Here is a 19,803-nt window from a genome sequence, read left to right as displayed (position 1 = left end):
CAAGAGGCACTCGCCCCCAAATCGGACAGCTGATTATAACCTTATAGTACAACCTCTATACAATGAATTTGTTCATATCATGAAGGTTAACAGCACACATCCGTGCCGAAACGTTTTGCAATTACTTATAGACTGTTTTTTATAGTAAGAATTCATTTTAAAAAGCGATGATCAACAACTAAGTTGCGCGCGTTGTTGATTGAAAACATTTTCTGGGGACCGACTGATTTAACTACGAAATTGAAAATATACTTCCAGGATTGATGGGTAGCGCTAACTTACAATATAATCAGGCACATCCTGTTTACCTAGTGATGGCACGCCGCCAGACCCACACCACTTCTAAGTTAAGGTAAAGTGTTAACTCTAACGTTGTGTTGAATAAAAAATAGGTTGGGGAAAAAAAGTAAGTTTTTTAAGAAAATTGTATTATTATTAAAATTCTATTTTGAACACGCGCGTCTCTCAATCACTACATTTTTCAAGGTTCTGACTCATGTTTTCTTCATACCCTGAATTTTTAAATATATTTACTGTTCTAATGAACGAAGTCCATAAAGTTAATGAATAGAACGTTTTGAAATAATCAGTTGTTAAAAACTAGACTATCAGAAATGAGAGTGTCATGTCACGTGACTAGGTTGAACTTTTTGTTGTAGAAGTGGAAGAGGTGAGGATGTGGAACTCGAGTACATCTGGGAGCAGTCCGAGTTCTGACCGAGCAGGATTAGTCGGCGCCACAGTCGTTCCTCCGCCTTATCCAAATTCATATCCAGATGGTTAGTATTGAAATGAACTTGAATATCACAATTAATATCTCTTTGTTTCCATATAACTTTTCTTCAATTTTCCAGCTACAGCTGGCGGCTTGGTGATCAGAACTGAAGAAGCCTTGATCGTAGTACTGGTACTCATATTGTGGGTCTGCGCAATTGTATTGTTCTTCAATCGTTGGGGAAAAATTCGAATGCTGGAACCTTACCAACCAAAATTTCATCAAGAACATCGTCCTTCTTGCCCAATGGCTGAAATGGCAACTGTTAATCAGGTTTTTGTAACTTATTTTTTCGGCTTCTCCCTGACTAATTGATAAGCCCTGTTTTCAGATCTTTTCTAAAATCGTTATTCTCTTTCTTTATCCTACCAACTAGCCATTTTCTCTTCTAGAATATCTTCGTTCTTGCAGCCCTTTCTTGGAACTTTAATTATTCGTCGTTGGAAAGGGACCACGCCCTATGCTACCCATGTAGCTATCCAAATAAAACACAACACCCCAAGCCGAATCTATTTACTACACAAAACTATTTTGGTGAGAAATAAAAAATCCACCCTTGTAGAGGAAGAAAAACAAACAATTCCTTTTTATTCTGAATTTTCTTCAATTTATTTTGGATACTCCCATTTTCCGTCTCGTATCCGTGCTGCTTAACTCTGTAGCAACCAGATTCTTTTTAGTCACAAAAATTAATTCACAAATCGTAGTTTTCTTAATTTTTGTAAGATCTTACTGCTCTTTATTATGTTCATTAGTCTCAATTATCAACCCTATTTCGAAAAATTGTACGTAAGACCAGTGATATCCAGCATGTTCATTTGAATCTTTTTTTTGTACAAGTACAAGAGAAAATGGTTCCATTTTAGTTTCTTTTATATTGCTATGTTTTTTCTTTCTTTGAAATCCCCAAGAGTTTCAATAGGGTTAGATTCGGACGTGACCCCTTTTGACCCTCCTGCGTGGCGCTGTAATTCCTTTCTACTATTGTGCTCACTTTTATCCGGACATAGTAGGAGCCTCTACATTTTGTAGTAATGTTCTCCTTTTAAAATATTTTAATTAAAAAAAAAGAAAAGTCTTTTTGCCAATGTTAAATTACCTAGACCTTCTTTTAATAGAAAATTTTGCGAGCTGAGAGAATAAAAGGACAGGTAGTAATTCTTCTATTTTGCGCTACAATGAAATAATGGGACCATTTTTTACTAACTGAAATTGCTGCAAAAATTAAATTTTAATCTCTAGAGTAATCACATTTATCATCAATCATTTTCCCTGTAGTTTAGGTTAAATATTAGTTAGCCAAAGGTGAAAGGTAACCCTCCTAATGGTGAACACCGGTACCGAAGTGTTCTCCTATTATTTAGAATAAGAGTTGGCTGACAAAATGTTGAGCAAGAAGTAAAACGTACCCTGTTCCTAACAGATTGCCGAGCCGCAATATCAGCACTGTGAATAGAACCATTCGCTCCTTTCCATTTCATACCTTTAATGTTCTCCTTAACAGATTAAAGGAAGAAGCACCTGAACGTAAGTCTGAGCTTAGCCCAAATAGTTTTTTTCAGGAAGTAACTGAATTGCAAATATAATTGCAGTAAGAACGATTTGCAGGAATGTGAAGAAAAGTTAAGCTTCTTTTCAAAAGAGCGTACCTCAAACTCTTAATAAAACATACAGGAGTTGTGTTCACTCCTAAATGTAATTATCTCTCATAGTCCAATAGGGGCGCAACGGGAACGTAGACTGATCTGGCTAACACACCGCTGAAACTGTTCTACAGTTTACGATCGGTGCCCAACGTGACTGGAATTTTATAACTTGATTTTCAAGACGTTAGAACTTTACCAAACAGATCGGCAGTACAAACAACTTACCGTCTGAGACTTCTGAGAACTTCTATTTATATATATAATATATGTTGTTTAAAAACATATATATAACACCTGATCAAAGAGTGGTTATTACCGTTAGTGCTCGCTTGATGGAAAGTTTCTTGTAATGGGTCTTCCAAGTTAATGAAAAGTTATTTCCCTTTTAGTTGAAGACGTCACATTATTTATAAATAAATAGCCTATTGATTAGGTTCAATAGGCTGAACGAAACTTCTCCTTATATATAATTTAAACTCATTCTAGTTTAATTGAATAATGCTAGAGAAATCAAATGTTCGGGAAAATTGGAAAAAATTGATTAAAAAAAATACTGTATATTCCATAACTAAAGATTCACCAATTTTTCTTTTATCTTAACATTTATCCCAAAATTGTATTATGAAAGTTTGCTAAAAATTATTCTAGAAAGGGCTAAGAGACATGCCCTCATCTCATCTACCCTAATATTATTGCCATCTGATAAAAACAAAATTGTAGCTAACACTTAAACGAGTTTCACTTAAAAGGATCCAAAACACATTTTCTTCAAATATTAAATTTAATTTTAAAAACGAGAAAATTAAACGATTTTTTTTCCTCCCTCCGAAAGGTCGTTGAATTTTCGTGTAAACTCGAATTTCCATGGAAATGAACTCAAATTGCTCGTATCAAAGGTGAATGTGCTAGCCAATTAGTTACACAGAACTCGACAATCAATATGTAACAATCACAAAGAAAAATAATCATTAACTAAAAATAAAATTTTAGCTTTTATAATTTATTGAACAATTTTTTTTGAGACAGCGTTTTTCTTTAATTTAATGTTACTAAACATTGTTAATTATTTTCTTACAAATTTATTTTTTTCTGGTTACAAATTATTAATGTGAAAATTTTGGTTTGATGATTTCTGATACTGTGATAATACGAGGGTCGTTTGAAAAGCCCGTGCAAAGTCAGAGAGATAGCACCACTGGCGCGTATCGAGGTTATGTTTAGTTAGTAGCATCTCTTGGAAGAACACACACCAAGTTTCAGCCAGATTGGCCTATTTCTTTCTGTTTGGCATTCGTTTGAATCGAGGAAGTCGAGTGATTTTCAAAAAATGGACGAAAAAGAATTTCGTGTGTTGATTAAACACTACTTTATAAAAGGCAAAACGCCTCAGGCGACTAAAGAGAAGCTTGATAAACATTATGGCGACTCTGCACCTTCGATTAGAACAGTTTATAAGTGGTTTCAAAATTTTCGGAGTGGCCATATGGGCACAAGTGACGCTGAACGTTCTGGACGCCCTGTTGAGGTTACTACTCCAGAAATCATTGATAAAATCCATGATATGGTGATGGATGACAGAAGAGTGAAGGTGCGTGAGATTACTAGTGCTGTGGGCATCTCGAATGAACGGGTACATAATATTTTGCATCAACATTTGGACATGACAAAGCTATCCGCAAGATGGGTGCCGCGATTGCTCACGCTTGACCAAAAACGAAATCGTGTGAAGTGTTGCAAGGACGGTTTGCAGCTTTTCCAGAAGAATCCGCAGGACTTTAAGCGTCGTTTCGTCACTGTGGATGAAACATGGATACATCACTACACTCCTGAGACCAAAGAACAATCTAAACAATGAGTTACCAAAGGGGAATCTGCGCCAAAAAAGGCGAAGACCGTTCCTTCGGCCGGAAAGATTATGGCGACTGTCTTTTGGGATTCGCAAGGAATAATCCTCATCGACTATCTGGAAAAGGGTAAAACTACTACTGGTGCATATTATTCATCGTTATTGGACCGTTTGAAAACCGAGCTGCAAGAAAAACGCCCACGATTGGCCCACAAAAAAGTCCTTTTCCATCACGACAACGCACCAGCTCACACCTCAACAGTTGTGGTCGCAAAATTAATGGAAATAGGGTTCCAACTCGTTTCACATCCCCCCTATTCTCAAGACTTGGCTCCCTCGGACTACTATTTGTTCCCCAATATGAAGAAATGGCTGGCGGGAAAATGATTTTATTCAAACGAGGAGGTGATTGCAGAAACGAATGGCTATTTTTCAGACTTGGACAAATCCTATTATTCGGAAGGGATCAACAAACTAGAGCAGCGTTGGACGAAGTGTATAAGCCTAAAAGGAGACTATGTTGAAAAATAAAAAAGGTTTACCCCAAAAAATTAAGTAGTTTTTATTTTTGCACGGACTTTTCAAACGACCCTCGTATATGGTGATCTGATCCTAAAGTTTTGATTTATTTTGATATTTGATTTTAATACCTGATATTGCAAAGAGTGATAGCCTTTCACAAAGATTGGCACGTTTTGTTATTGATAATGATATTTATTTGCCTGCATACATTGCTTTACACAATATACTCGGCACGTTCAATTAAAAAAAATATACTTTTCTTATAGAAAACGGTTGTTACTTCTTACTTCTTAAGGAAGTAAAACGTACTATTGGGTCCATTGTGCATATCATTAAAATTTCTTTATACTGAACAAATACCATAACTGGTACGTAAACATAAATTATACATTTAGTTTACTCGTATTCCCTATAAAATCTCCTACAGTCCTTTCCTGTAGGTATTAAGATTTTTGTGTTTTTTTTGTTGTATGTTAATCAATCTTTCTTATTTTATTATACAACTTTGCATGCGTAATTCTTGGGATTAATGCTGATTTTGGTCAGACTTTTTGGAGCTCTATTTTTATCAATTATTGTTGTCTCTGGCATCCTTATTTGCAGGACTTGCTTGTAAGCGTATAATGATTCAAATGCATTGATATTTTGTGCTAGAAATGAAGTTTAGGCTATCTCGAATCCTTTTTAGACATCATTATTCTTGCTACCTTTTTCTTTAATTTAAAAATAATTGAGGCATTAAATGAAACTCTCCATAATTTAATTCGCAATCTGGAGTAAGGATATTTGAGATTTTAGGTGATGATGTGAGGATTTAATCAATCGTTTCGCTAAGTTTTTGTTAAAATTCGTTTTATAGAATCTGTTTTAATGAAACTGCTCTTAATAAAACATCGAAAGATGTACAATTTTTATATTATTTTTCAATCATTTCCTTTAAAATTCTCGCCAGAAAGATTATGTAATTTGTAAAAAATATTTTACTAAATGTAATTTTGAAAACTTTAGTCTTGTTGTTTGTTTCACATTTACATAAACTTTCAACAACGATAACAGATAAGGATGAAAACATTTCCAAACATTGCTTTTCAATTTTCTCCCACTGAAACATCATTTTCTATCGAAACGCTGTTATTTTCTCATTCATTGTTAAAATGTGACCTCTCATATTTCCGAATCAATATTCAACTTGCATTTTGGTGTGTCCCACTGGGGAGAATCACTAATACAATTGGTCTCAATGTTAAGCAAAATTTGTTGTCAAAAAATAATGATTTTTTTACTGTTTGGTTTATTTTCTTATTTTATTAAATATTACTGTACAGTAGCACAGGTATAAGTGGATACAACATTTGATACACGATGAAGTTCTTAGCCTGGGGTTTGACTTTCATTGTAGATCCAAGTTAATCTTTCGTTAATCAGGCGACGCTTTGATTTTTAAGGAGGATAGTAGTAGTTCATAATAAATAAAATAACATTCAAAAATTTCAAATTATAACTTGATTTATTATTCAATAAGTCATGAATAAATTGATATGCTTTATTTTATACATTATTTAAATCTAAATGTAAATACATTTATAAACCATACTTTAATATCATAAATTTAAAATTCATAATTTGAATTATTTTCTTACACTATAATTTATGCAATGAAATAATTGATTTAAATACATTATTAAATCCAACGAGGTACACATTACATTATATATAATACGTTATGTATAATTGCAAATCTCTTTTTTAAAATAAATATTAGTACTATCTTTTTTAATCACTTTTTGCTTGTTTTTTTTTCAGCATCGAACTTCATTCTCCAAGTATAATGTAAGCCTTGATCCTCCTTGCTTCGGCATAGTTGGCCCACCTTATCGCACATTGTTACGTCCAAGACAGAATTCAGTATTTGTTGGTTCTTCGTTAGTTCGTTTACCACCTCCTAGAAAGACAAAATCAGCTGTGGACATTCAAAGTTTGGTGACAAGTGAGACAAGTCCAGGATTGAGCAGGTCAATGTTACCAATACTCAGTGTAGAACGTAGACCAAGCAGTTGTGTTTTGTCGCCAGCTTTAGCACCTCCACCAATATCTACGGCAAGGTATTATTTCTTGTTTTTTGAAGTTATTTTTTTCCCCCCCCCCAAAGCAAAAAAGAGGTGCTTATAAATCCAAAAGAAGAATGGAAAATAAGCTTACTAAAAATTTGCGAGATCTCCGATATTTAAGGAAAATACGAACTACTATTTTGACTAGTAAGAAACGTTCTAAGTCATTTTGAGCTTTGAAATTTCAGCCGTAGAACTTTGTCTCAACCGTATTTTGTTTCTACTGAGAATAATTATTCGTCCTCACAGAACATGTTCAAGCACATACTGTCTTATGTTCATGTAGAGTTATCACAAGAAAGTTTTCCAATATTTAACTCACAATAATTATTCTTTTTATTACCAACCAAAGCTCCATTGAAAGTAAATTCTTTCACTCAGCATTGGTGCATTTTGTATTCCAAAAAAGCTTATTCGAGCTTTATATTACAAAGGTTAGTTTAGTAAACTGTAATTTAAAGTTTCTAAGAATGTTAAGTACATCCACTAAGCACATTTATGCATCACATGAAATTACAGTGAATTTGGATTTAAATTCATTCCTTTCACAGCTTCACGATGTACGTTTTCACTTGCTCTAGAGAATGCACCAGATGCGAATAAACATCTTAAGAGCTTTATTGCACCATGGAAGTTATTCACTTAAGTATAAACATTCACCAAGTTACTCCTGTTACAGACGGCCATCCAGTACAGGATACATCTCACCAAGACGTCCTTCAGTCCATCTTGCCGATCTTCTACCACCGGGTGCATTTACCGGCTCCAGAGAACGGCGACCATCATTCAACAATGTGATCGCACAGGTTACTGCAGAAAGAAGACCTTCATCGTCCATGCTGAGGATTGCCAACGTATGAGATAAGTCTAAGAAGAGGGCCTCTTTGGATGCTCTCACAGAAATCTAGTGGGACAGCTAATTTCTCTGCTTTTACTTGGCCTTCTTCTTCCTTCGATTGGAAATCAAGAGAAGTTTTTTTGGATTGTATATCAAGAGAAAAAAGAAAAAGTAATGAACCAATGATTAGTTGATTGATCGATCTTCAGGCAGCAATAATATTTGGCCTTTATATCAATATCAGCTGGTATTAAAATCATTTTTTTATATAGACTACTACTATTAGGGACTATTTATTTATGTGGGAATACTAGAATTCCAGTACTTTTTTAGAAGTCATAAGGTTCTTAGGTTAAACGGTCAAGCTTCTAGCTGGAAAGGTTAGATCAAGAGAAAGAAAAAAATCCTTTAGACAGGAATAATGCCACTAGAACGGGTTTAACTTCCACGATTTCTAGAATCGATAAAAAACTTAATCAGATGTGTAGGATGAACAGAAATCGAGTCTTGTTGGCACAAATCTCACGAATTCTAATGACTGAATGAATAAGCATTCTTCTGTGTCCTCCAGGATCAGATTTTTTTTATTTGTTTTTTGTTAATCATTGAGAAACGTTTCAGGATTTCCAGTTAGTAGTAACTATCGTTTTTAATAGAAATGATCAAGTTTTGCTGTGAGAAGATTGAAATTTGAATTCATCTAGATAACCATAGACCCAGGGGCCTCATCCTTGACTTCAACTAAGAAAGTTACCGTTGAGATAGGCATGGAAAGAGACAACGCCGACAACCAAGCCAGACTTCTGGTAGACTTTCACCAATTTTGGAACAAACTTCAACCTAAACACGTGATATCCTCAATTGTTCCGTTAAAATGAATTCACAGAATTCTCATTCATATTCTTACATTCTTCTGCCACTTCTCTTAATTGTTAATTGTCGGTAAAGACCTCTGAAATGTGCTCAAGTTAAAAGTAAAAAATTTATTTCTTTGTATCACTGAAATCTAAATTTTTGGTTAATCAAAAATATTTCACACTATATTTAAAATAACTAATTATTTTAAAGTAGAAAGTAGGTATATCAGCTGTTGAATGGCAATACGTGTTTTATACATCTCGGCCACACTATTTATGTCCTAGACAGTTTTAGATTTAAAAATGATATTCCTAAGGCACAGTGATAGTTCATATCGAGAAGAAGAAAAGAACCAAACAAAACTGCTCAATTTTCTTTTAATCAAAGTTGGGAGTATGCACATTTGATCTGTAATTCTTTTTTCACCTACTTTTGTCTTTAGTAATTTATGCCTGAAGAAAGACGAATACATTCTTAAATATTCTAGAAAGAAAACTCAGTAGGAAAAACACTTCTTGCGGGTGGCACAATGAAAAATGAAACGTTTTTTCCTAAAAAACTGTTTATGGAAAGGTTTGAGAAATTCCTGATCATCAACTTAAAAAATTTCATGATGAGGAAAATTGTTGGTGATTTATTTTGTCATGTATAGTCATTAAAAATATAAATAATTTTTACATTTAAACAAGAAATGAAAATTTTAATTAATCTTACTCAATGATACTTAAAGAAAGAAGTTAATTTTGAAAGAAAAAGTGTAGATAATAATATAGGTTCCTAAAAAAACCTAAAATATACGTCCGTGAATTTGTAAGTAAACTTTTCTGTAAAATATTATAAATGAAATAACATAAATATAATAAAACAAATTTATTTTAACAGCATTATCTAGTCGTAAAATAAAAAAGTTTTATATGTACCTATAAAAATATAAGGTACATATTTTCACCTAGAATGTGGTAATATTTTTCTAAAAATTAATAATTTAATATTTACTTGAACTAAAAAAGAATACGAAAGAAATATAACTAAAGATGATATTTACTTTAGTAAATAAATAGAGTTATAGTAAATAAATAAATATAGGGTAGATCAATGTTCATCAAAATTGAAAGCAAAAAAGAAGTCTATACTATATCTATACCGTGAAAATGTTATTATATTGTAGAACATCTATCTATCTATTATGTGCCATAATAACATCGAATTTTTCTACCATACATTTATAGATAAATGTAGATTGAATAACAAATATAACACAAACTGAATGAATAATCAAACATATAATAACATAAATAACATATTTTATAGGAAGTGCAATTTGATGGAAAAATTTAGAATAAACATTTTTATACATATATGTTATTTTGGGATCGAACCAAGTATTAAGAAACGTTTTGAGGTCTACATATGTATATATATATATATATATATATATAATGTACACTGTTATTTTCTTTTATACATAGATCGCTATTTCATATTGGTGAGGTAAATAATAGATATTGATTATGATACTAATAATTTATTTCAAAATATTGTATAAATATATTTAATATAGTGTAAGTTTTGCAGAAATCTGTTTTATTATTCGTGATTATTAAAGGAACAACTTCCCTTCGGATATACTGTAAATAGAGACCTTGAGTGATAGTATAGTTACAATTTCGGCGAGGCCCAAACAGTTACTGGAAAAACAAGAAATTATTTACGGTCGCTGGTAAAAAAGTTTCAGGAACATTACAAAAAAACATCACAATTTGATCACCAAAAAAAATATTTGTGTTTCACGTTATATGTAAGAAGCAAAATTTAATTATATTAAACTAGAAGGTAGTTGTATTAACTATTAAAAAAACTGCTCAACTTTTCTTTGCATGGAACATTGTAAATATTACATAAGTTCAACAATGGTTAATTCCAAGAAAATTTGAATAGCAATTGTATTTTTTGATTATTTCACTAAACTTTTACATAATCTTCTGTATTTTTCTCCAGTTCAGGTAACAATCTTTGGCATTAAGAAAGAAAGAGTTAAGAGAAGAATTCATGGAGAAGAGAGAGGTATTGATGGGAATATTAGACAAACAAAAAGGATTGAATATTGTTTTTCCAAATGCAGTACGACGATCCAGCCGGTTAGGAAAGGAGGTTACTCGTAACTGGAGGGTTTAAAAAAGTGACCCCACTGTAAGATTGTCTTGATCTTTATTTCTTGTTATTTTTACGTATTATGACTTGTATTTCCTGGATTCAGGAGGCTGTATTCAGAGAGACTGCTTAAACTTTTTTTCAGATAGGGCATTATTAGTTGTATTTTAGTGGTCTCTCTTCATGTAAGTTTTATTTTTAACTTCCTTGTAAAGAAATTATAACGATTTCTCTCCTGAAATGTGAACTTGATGAACTTATATTTTTATAAGATATCTACTCCTGAAGTTACTAGTAAAGAAAATGTTTTTTGTGTTTTAATGGCTTCTCTGAGGTAGCCTTACAAAGGTAGGTTCTTGGAACGAGCGACGTCTAGATAAGAAAGCAGATATCAGCCGGTTGATGAAGGCAATTTAAACATAGTTTTTCCATTTCGTACTCATAGCTCCTCTATTTATAATTACTCAAATTAACATTCGAGAATTTGATCTCGATTTGCGAATTTTCTAAGATATATTTCTCTCGAAATTCAAACAAATACGTACTTAAAACAAGCTAACTCTAATAAAAACTTCGGTATTTTATAAACCCTTTCAGTGGTTGGTATTGGAGAGCAAATCTACTCCTAATAGCTCTTACATCAATTCATCGTTTGAATAGCTATTACAGTCTGAATGTATATCCTTTTGAAGAACATTACCCCAAAACTGACAACAGAATGGGAGACTTGTAGTCCCCTCCTACACTATTGCTATAATTTTTCAGGTATTTTTGTTTGTTGATTCTGAATTATAGTTTCCAACTTGCTTTTGTTTCAACTACTGTAGTATATGTTTTATTTGTTAATCATGCTAAGCATTCTTATCAATTCCAATTAATATAATTTTCTACTGAAAAGTTGAATGAATATTCTTGAATTTTCCAAAGTGTATGAACCGATTAGTAATAGAGATGGGATTTCTGCCAAACACCAACACGATTTTATTTGTAGACCTAGAAAACATGTTTCTAACCAAATTTCTAACTGGTTCGACAATATCTTTAACCAAAACTAACTAGAAATAAATATTTGTAATGAAATAAAAACCCTTTTGTAGCTTCAAATTTTTGTTTGAATAAGTATTAAAATATATTTGTCCTAAAAATTTTGTTTCTTAAAAAAAAATTGTTTCATTTGAGAAATTCAGATTTGTGTATATAAATATTTTTTAAAATTTCTTTACTTATTCTTGGACTTATAAAAAAATTTAATGTGCTCAACTTCAATCCAGATCTTCTGGAATGATGTAGTATATATTAGAAGTTTTCTTTTTTTTTCTTAAGAAAATCTAATATATTCTCTAAAATCTAAGGCGCCACGGTAGCCGAGCGGGTTAAGAGGCGAGACCTGCAAAGCTAATATGCATTGTGGTACTGGGTTCGATTCCCGGTCTTGGCCTTGGATTTTATTTAATGGTTAAATGAGAAATAGTAAAGTACGTTTGATATTCGCCTCCGTCCACGACACCTAGTAAATGGTAGTTGGACGTTAAGCCCCGCCTGAAATAATAGGCGATTACTTTACTTTTTACTTTACTTCTCTAAAATCTTATGCATTTGATAGTTAGTTGTTTATTATTACCTCAAAATAACAATAATAATGTAGTAATAATTTTATCACTTACTAGTCTTTATTATTTTCTTAAATTACAGCGATGCCGAAGTAACTTAGTTCCTAAAATAATGCCAAATAATAGAAGCAGAATATTTTGGAATTCCAGCCTTAGATTGAGAAAAGTCAAAAATTTTAAATTTAGCTTTTAAGGATGTTACAATTTTTATTCAGATGATGAACGGGTGCTGGATTAAAAATACATATTTTTTGTTTTATTTATTTCATTTTATCTTTTACATGTGAAATGAGAGTGAATACAATAAAATATGTACATATATGTATATGTATGTATTTAGTATATTTTAAAAGAATAATACAATAATTATTTCTTAACATTTTTTGAAAAGCATTTTTAAATAATTTTATAAATTAATATAGTAGAGCCTTTTTAATTTAAAAATACAAGAGACCAAAACTTGATAATATATAATATTTTTACATTTATAACTTCACTGAACATACTTGCAACTTGTGAGATAATCTAAAATTCAGTCAGTATGTTTTTTCTTCTGCGTAACGTGCAAAAGTGATAAAAGTGATAAAAAATTATTGAAAGGTAATTTTTTTAGACAAATCCTTTCTGAAATTAACAAAAAACTTGGAATGGATATTTTTTTTTCTTTTGTACATATTAAACTGAATTTTTATGGTTATCTTACGAAGTAATAAACTTAAGGGTATTGTAAAATAAAATTATCCGGCAAGCAATGTGTTTGTATTGAAATATTTGTAAATATCTAATTGCGGCTCTTAAAATTATCTTTGCATGTTTAGATATTGGCCCATTTCCTTGCCTTTAAAAATTACACTATTTTCGAGTTTGAAGAGTTTGCTTCACATAAATCAGTTTTTTTGTATTGATGTATTGCCATCCAACGATCACTTTCGTACCGATAAAACAAGGTATATTTTTCACCATGATGTTTTCTGACTAATCCTACGTTATTAGTATAAGTGAGAATTAACTTTTCAAAAACTTGCGTTAGGATATTTTTTCAAAATCATTGTCTTTCGAAGGATTGTGTGGAGGGTGTGTTTTAAGGGTAAGAGTTTTTTTTATTTGTTTTTTGCAATTACAGCTCCTGATTTTTTTTCCGTGAGTGTAAAATAATTTGCTTGTTACTACACGCCAAGCTAGGTAAAATATATGACGATCTTATTTCTCTTGTATAAAAGTACATCTCATTTTTTTAGTGTACTACTAAAAACAGGATTTTTCTAGACGAAGCCAATTATTTATCTAAGCAAGCAAAGATAGACTGCTTCAAATTAAAGATATACTAATCTAATAAGAATCTTACCTACATATATGTAAGTATGGCTGAAAATATAATACTCTTAACCATAATAGTGAGTGGAATATATATCCAAAAGAAATGTAGATAATTATTGTATAAGTGTAACGAATTTATATTAATATTTTTATAAATAAAACTAAGCACTCAAAAAATGTGTAATTTACTGAGCAAATATTATGTTAAAAGTAACAAATAATCATGGATAATACTTCTAAAATTGTATTTCTTTTTGTTATCGCAAATGAAAAAAATTAAAATAAAAAGAGAAATCTATTAAATATAAAAACTTGTGAACAAAAAATTGTTTTAATTTATTATCTTTAAAATACAAAATTAACTAAAATAATAAGTTCATCAATAAGTTGCGAGATTTCAGCAAAGATAAATATAATTTTCAAGTCTGAGTAACAAAAATTCTTATGTGAACTCTTGAAGATTATTTGTTTCTACAGTTATTACAATTTTAATTTTTAAAAAATCCATTTCTAGCAACGCTAAGAAGTTATGAATGAGCTTGGTGAATACCCAGCGAAAATAACTGTGAAACGGCACATTAAAGTTTTGGTGGCAACTGTTGTGCTATCATTTTTAGTAATATGATACTTACTTTAAGAGCTGGATGGCCACGTATTGATCACACAGACTTAATAAGGTATTTCAGTGGAAAACATTTAATAGAGAAGGGCTTCGATTTTTTTTTATAGATTTATTCATAGCTAAGATTCTATAGTGAGTCAAAAAAATCTAATCATTTCTTCAGTATTCCTTTAAAGCAATTTAAGGTCTTTGAAAGAATACACTGTGCCAAATTGTATGATAGTAACTATAACAGGGTTGGATAGTAGCAATTATTCAAAAAATAAGTTCAACAACAATGGCAAAGGAAGTGTTAAGGGAGGAACGTGGAATATTACTGTTCCCCCGTAATACCTATTTCGTAACTACAAGGAGATGTGTTTCTAAGTTAACAATTAGAAATGATAAGACTTATAGATAAGTTTAAAGTAATAACTACAGGTGGTACAAAAACCTTTTTTGAAAGTGAGAGGAAAATATATGGGAGAAACAGATACATGCGCATGTCCTCCCTTTTACTTGGATTCGAAGGACCAGAAGATGGCAGCATGAAACTTGAAATACTAGTATGTGTACAGGGAGAGTGATTACGACATTCTCCTGAAGATATCAAAGGATAAATAATATGCATTCTAAATCCCATTTTTTGGTCAAAAGAAGATAGTAATAGAGATAAGGTAATCCTTCTACCTGCGTTTAGTTTAATTTTTTAGTAAAAAAAATTCAAGCCATAGGTAATACTTTTCTATAAATTTGAAGCTATGATTTGAACTGAAGTACATAATTAGTTAGCATTCTGTAAATGAATCGATGTTGTAAAATTGTCTGCAATATCTCGATATAGTATGCATTTCTAAAGGTAATCCTTTACTCTAAGGTAAAAGCAAGTGAACAGTGCGACACAGGATAGCTGAGACAATTGGGAACTCAACTAGTAGACAAGCTTTATAGCTTTAAAGGTTTCGTGGCGAAGAAGTTTTAATGTGTCACTATTCCTGCAACATCCAAATATGAAATTAGAAGTGCAGATGCAAATTAAAACTTTCAGCACGATGTACCTAAGATAATTTGGACTCGTTGAAAGGATAAAAAAGGGAGTGACCCAAAATCCTACTGAATATGCTCCAGAGAGAATTGTGCTGAAAAAGAGGTAGCCCAAAAAGAACATGAGTAAAAGACGTCGATAAATAGCTAACTGCTAATTAGTGAATATGATTATACCATTGCATTGATTTGCCTTCTTAACTTAATTGTGTAGACCGTAGAGTAGGCCGGCTAGTGTGCATAACTGTTTGGTAAGTTAGTGGGTTTTATTTTAGTGTTGTAAAGGACTTGATTAAAGTTCTTAAAAGAGATTAGGGGTTTATCGCAGATCAAGCAGCTTTTTTCAGCGTTTAGTTTAATTTTATAGTAAAAACTTCAAGCAATAATACTTTTCTATTAATTTGTAGCTATGATTGAACTAAAGTACATACATATTAAAGTACATAATAATTAAGTGTCTTAAACGTTAGCATTCCTTAAAGTAATCGATGTTGTAAAATTGTCTGCAATATCTCGATATAGTATGCATTTCTAAAGAAGAGAGGTTTTTTGTGGGTTAACATTTTTTAGAGAAAGAGTGAAGACTCCACATTGGCTATCTTTACCGGTCGTTTCAACCGTAGTTTAGAATTTTGTATATTAATTTGATAGTTGCTACTGTTAATCAGTGACGTTAGCAGAGCCAACCTTTTAGCTAATAGTTATATAATGCCTACTTGGAATCAAATACAGTCTCAATTAAGAAATCCCAATAACCCGGTAGTGTTTTTGGACATTAGTGTTGGTGCAACGGTAATTAATCATGAAAGTAGACAAATTATAAGTAAAAACTGTTCTCTGTAAAATGATAAACTAAAAATAGTACACTTTGTAGGAAATTGGCAGAATGATAATGGAATTATTTGCTGATGTAGTACCTAAAACTAGTGAAAATTTTCGTCAGTTGTGCACAGGTGAGTATAAAAAAGATGGAGTTCCTTTAGGATTCAAAGGTTCAACATTCCACAGAGTGATCAAAGATTTTATGATTCAGGGAGGTGATTTTGTTAATGTAGGTATATCGTTCTTTGTATTGTTAAGGTTTTTGTTGTACTGTACATTTTATCACTTAAGATTTATCTTTAAATTACAGGGCGATGGAACAGGAGTAATGAGCATTTATGGAGGGGCTAGTTTTGCGGATGAAAATTTCATTCTTAAACATGATTCGCCAGGCTTGTTGTCAATGGTAAGTAATAATTATTATGCTAAAATGAATTTTTAAAAGAACATAACTATTATTCTTATTTGGTATAGCTGGTTGAACAAATACTTATACTCATGATGATTAAATGAATTGAACATTTAAAAGAATTGAAAAGTTGAAAGAAACTGTATTACGGCTGGTTTTCCTTTTATGTTTGTGTGTTTCATTCCTTTCTACATTCTACATCTAATTGTGGTAAAGTAACTTATAAGATATTTTGATTTAAAATATCTGAACGTTAACTGATGGATGGCAAACAGCTCATGCGATACTCAAATAGCATACTTTAAAGTTAATCAAGGCAACACGTTTATTTTCAACTTAAAAGACTGTTTTTTCTTTAGGCTAACGTAATTAATCAATCACCAATGGATTCAGTTTGTTCGGTGATTTAGATTGTAAAAAAAAAAAACAGTGAGGAGCACCCAACTGTAAGTCTTATACGTTATTTCATCACTCGTAGCATGTCTATTTTTTATGATTTTATTCAATTTCCGATTTTCATCCATCTTCCTAGATTGAACAATCGGATGTCTAAACAAATTTAAGATTGCATTAACCTTTCCCAAATTTTGACAGAGAGCTAAAGTCACAATAAAATAGGCATGATAAGTCAGATGAAATTAAGCAGTATTGCGGATAGATCAGTATGTTCAAAAAGGTGTATCACTTTCAATAAGAGTAATGTTAAAGTATCACTGCCTAGTTTGCAAATTTTTCATTAATCTTAAATAATAAATGAAATATTATTCTTTTTAATTATTTTAGGCAAACAGTGGAAAAGATACTAACGGCTGCCAGTTTTTTGTAACTTGTGCTAAATGCAACTTTTTAGATGGAAAACATGTAGTATTTGGTCGTGTAATTGATGGACTTTTGGTGATGAGAAAAATAGAAAATGTACCCACTGGACCTAATAATAAACCAAAAATTCCAGTCTTAATTTCACAGTGTGGGCAAATGTGATTTTCCGTGACTAAATTCTGTTGTATAATTTTTAAGTTTTAGATTATTTCATAATTTTTATAAAAAAAAAAATAAACTTTTTTTATACACTTTCTTATTTATAGCTATGTCGAGGTAAATTTGTTAAATAATAAACTAATATTTGATTTTATTCCACATCTTAAATTCTGATTTTTTATTTTGGTCTACGAAAATTCCGAATTAGATCAGAATTAAAGAAAAGTGATCTGTGAGATGAAATCAATAATTCTAACCAGAAGTGGGAAGAAAAACTGTTTTTTAACAGTGGGAAAAATATTCTCAACGTCAATCAAATTCAACAGATTAAGTACTAGGATTGATTTTTAAGGTATGTTTAATCATCACATCTTTTTTTATGGATCGCCTACGAGAGCTTTTGTCAAAAGCCTTTTACTTCATTGTTTTTTATATTCTCTCCATATGTTTCCTTCCTATTCCTATAATTACCATTTTTAAAGTAGATGTAATTTTTTGTTTTCTCTGATTATGTAATGTACACTTACATTACATTAAGCACTGAAGAAATCCCCAATAGAAGTGATTGATTGTTCTAATTAAGTAAGATTGTACAATTTCATGAGTCAGTACTTTGAAGTTGGGTGTACGAAAAAGTTTAAAAATGATTGCACAGCCAAAGTAAAAAGAATTTTTTTTAAGATGGAAAACTCCTTTTTTTTCGTCGATTTGGTCAACTTTTGAGTTCAACATAATAAAGTGCAATCTGGTTCTACTACTGCTGAAATGGATAAGGTAACTTAGAACTATCAACTAAAAGAATACTCAACAAAAAATAATAATTCTTTTCAAGTAAATGATAAAAAAATTGTTGAAACTGAAATTCCTTGCAAATTGCTTTATTTATTGCAGAATTCTTATCGTGGTCTCCAGAGATTAGTTTTAATATCAAGTAAAAGTAAAAAGAAGTAAGAATTTTACATCAATCATTCACTTAATTTTGTTTATAAGTTTTTTTTTAACACAAAACCTTATCTTTGATTATAAATTTTGTTGGTAAAAGAAAATGGCTAAACATAAAAAAAATCAGCAAGCAAGTAGAACTAAGATCAATGTAGTACGATGGGATCCTGGACAACATATCACCTCTTCTGTACAACTTTTATCAGTGTCATGGTAAGTTATTTTTACCCAACTTTTAAATCGAAGCAAATTTTAAAATTATATTGCAAGTTGAAAAAAAATCATCTGAATGATTCATAACGGATTATTTTTTCCATTCCAATCGTCCTCACCTAAAATATTGTCACTTTTATGCTTTCATAGTCATCAAGTTGAAAATCTTATTTTTATTTTAACTTTAAGTAATTCTCTTAAGTACAGTCCCATTTTTTTTTTTTTTTTTAATTCGACGGTATCGGTTTTACGCTATACGCAATGTAATATATACACACACACTATTTGAGATTTTAATGACAAGTGTAGTTGTAAGGTGTAGGAATAGTGTTTATGACCCAAAAAAAATAGTGAAATAGGCTCTGTAAAGTACTAGCTCAAGTTAAGAGGTTTTCTACGTGCATTAGGTTCTAGTGCGTTATGTAAATTTAATGAGGAATTTATAAAAACTATTTAAATAATCAAAGTTAATGAAGAGTTAAAACTCATTACTTAGATTTAGTGGTCTCGATATGTATAAACTTCATCTTATAAATTTGACTTGTTCGGTGAATTACACCGCATTATTTTGTGGCAGCCATCCACCATCCTTCTGAGATGCTTTATTATGTTATCTACTTTGATATTTCTCTCAATTATAGGGGTAGGAGTAGTTTTTAATTTGGCAGAATCAAAATTTGTTCTGAACATTACAAAGTAAGATGTGGTGCCTAAAGTTTAAGTATGTTGTAAAGTTCTGTAAAATTCAAAATTCTATATATTATTCACTGCTGTACTTCCAACTTTCATTTCTCTCAAGTGTAAGGATAGGAGTTACGTATAACTAAACAAAATTAATGTAGAGTTCTAAACATTTTGATTCGATAAATCGTTAAAAAAAGTTTGAATTTGTCGTTAAGTTTTGTACATTTCAGATTTAATATCTCCTCTTCTATTGTGTTTCAAACAAAGCAGATTCCTTCAGTGATAGGGATAGAAATATTCTTTAATCAAATAGAAATGATGCGCGATTCCTCGGAAGGAGATATCTGCTTAATTCAATCCGATCGTTCTTACTGATACGTAGTCGTACAATTCTTGACATAGTACATTTTCATTCAAAATTAGAAATTATTCTACGACA

The 19,803-nt window shown here is 31.2% G+C and overlaps 2 protein-coding genes across 12 annotated transcripts in view; both read left to right on the top strand.

Annotated features, from left to right (window-relative positions):
• LOC141447465 (uncharacterized) overlaps positions 1-12,314 on the top strand; it is a 125,644-nt gene extending 113,330 nt beyond the window's left edge. For 3 of the 10 annotated variants that reach the window (XM_074115036.1, XM_074115037.1, XM_074115038.1), the window contains 4 exons: positions 641-779; positions 855-1,048; positions 6,593-6,891; positions 7,577-8,017. In XM_074115036.1, the coding sequence (XP_073971137.1) occupies positions 641-779; positions 855-1,048; positions 6,593-6,891; positions 7,577-7,757 (813 nt within the window). In that variant the 3' untranslated portion in view covers positions 7,758-8,017. Of the gene's footprint in view, positions 1-42; positions 407-640; positions 780-854; positions 1,049-6,592; positions 6,892-7,576; positions 8,018-10,591 lie in introns of those variants that run through there. The other 7 variants (XM_074115040.1, XM_074115043.1, XM_074115039.1 and 4 more) reach the window with 5 other exon arrangements.
• A 3,550-nt stretch (positions 12,315-15,864) lies between these two features.
• LOC141447464 (peptidyl-prolyl cis-trans isomerase H) lies at positions 15,865-17,693 on the top strand. Of its 2 annotated transcripts, none has more exons than XM_074115034.1 (4): positions 15,865-16,108; positions 16,191-16,367; positions 16,449-16,544; positions 17,331-17,693. In XM_074115034.1, exons 1-4 carry the CDS (start codon positions 16,025-16,027, stop codon positions 17,526-17,528), a joined length of 555 nt encoding a protein of 184 aa, XP_073971135.1. In that variant the 5' UTR covers positions 15,865-16,024; the 3' UTR covers positions 17,529-17,693. The 2 variants fall into 2 exon arrangements, with proteins under 2 accessions (XP_073971135.1, XP_073971136.1); XM_074115035.1 differs by having other exon boundaries at positions 15,870-16,108; positions 16,179-16,367.
• The last annotated feature ends 2,110 nt before the right edge of the window (positions 17,694-19,803 follow it).

This window comes from Rhodnius prolixus, unplaced genomic scaffold, assembly GCF_049639745.1.
Source record: "Rhodnius prolixus isolate KJV_2025 unplaced genomic scaffold, Rpr scaffold_7, whole genome shotgun sequence".
NCBI classification, from domain to species: domain Eukaryota; kingdom Metazoa; phylum Arthropoda; class Insecta; order Hemiptera; family Reduviidae; genus Rhodnius; species Rhodnius prolixus.
Note: the sequence above shows the minus strand (reverse complement) of the source record. Positions and strands in the feature narration are given on the sequence as shown.

Coding starts and splice junctions, on each gene's coding strand:
- LOC141447464 (XM_074115034.1), top strand. CDS start 16,025: ATGCCTACTTGGAATCAAATACAGTCTCAATTAAGAAATCCCAATAAC. Junction 16,109..16,190: donor ACATTAGTGTTGGTGCAACG/GTAATTAATCAT, acceptor TACACTTTGTAG/GAAATTGGCAGAATGATAAT. Junction 16,368..16,448: donor AGGGAGGTGATTTTGTTAAT/GTAGGTATATCG, acceptor TTTAAATTACAG/GGCGATGGAACAGGAGTAAT.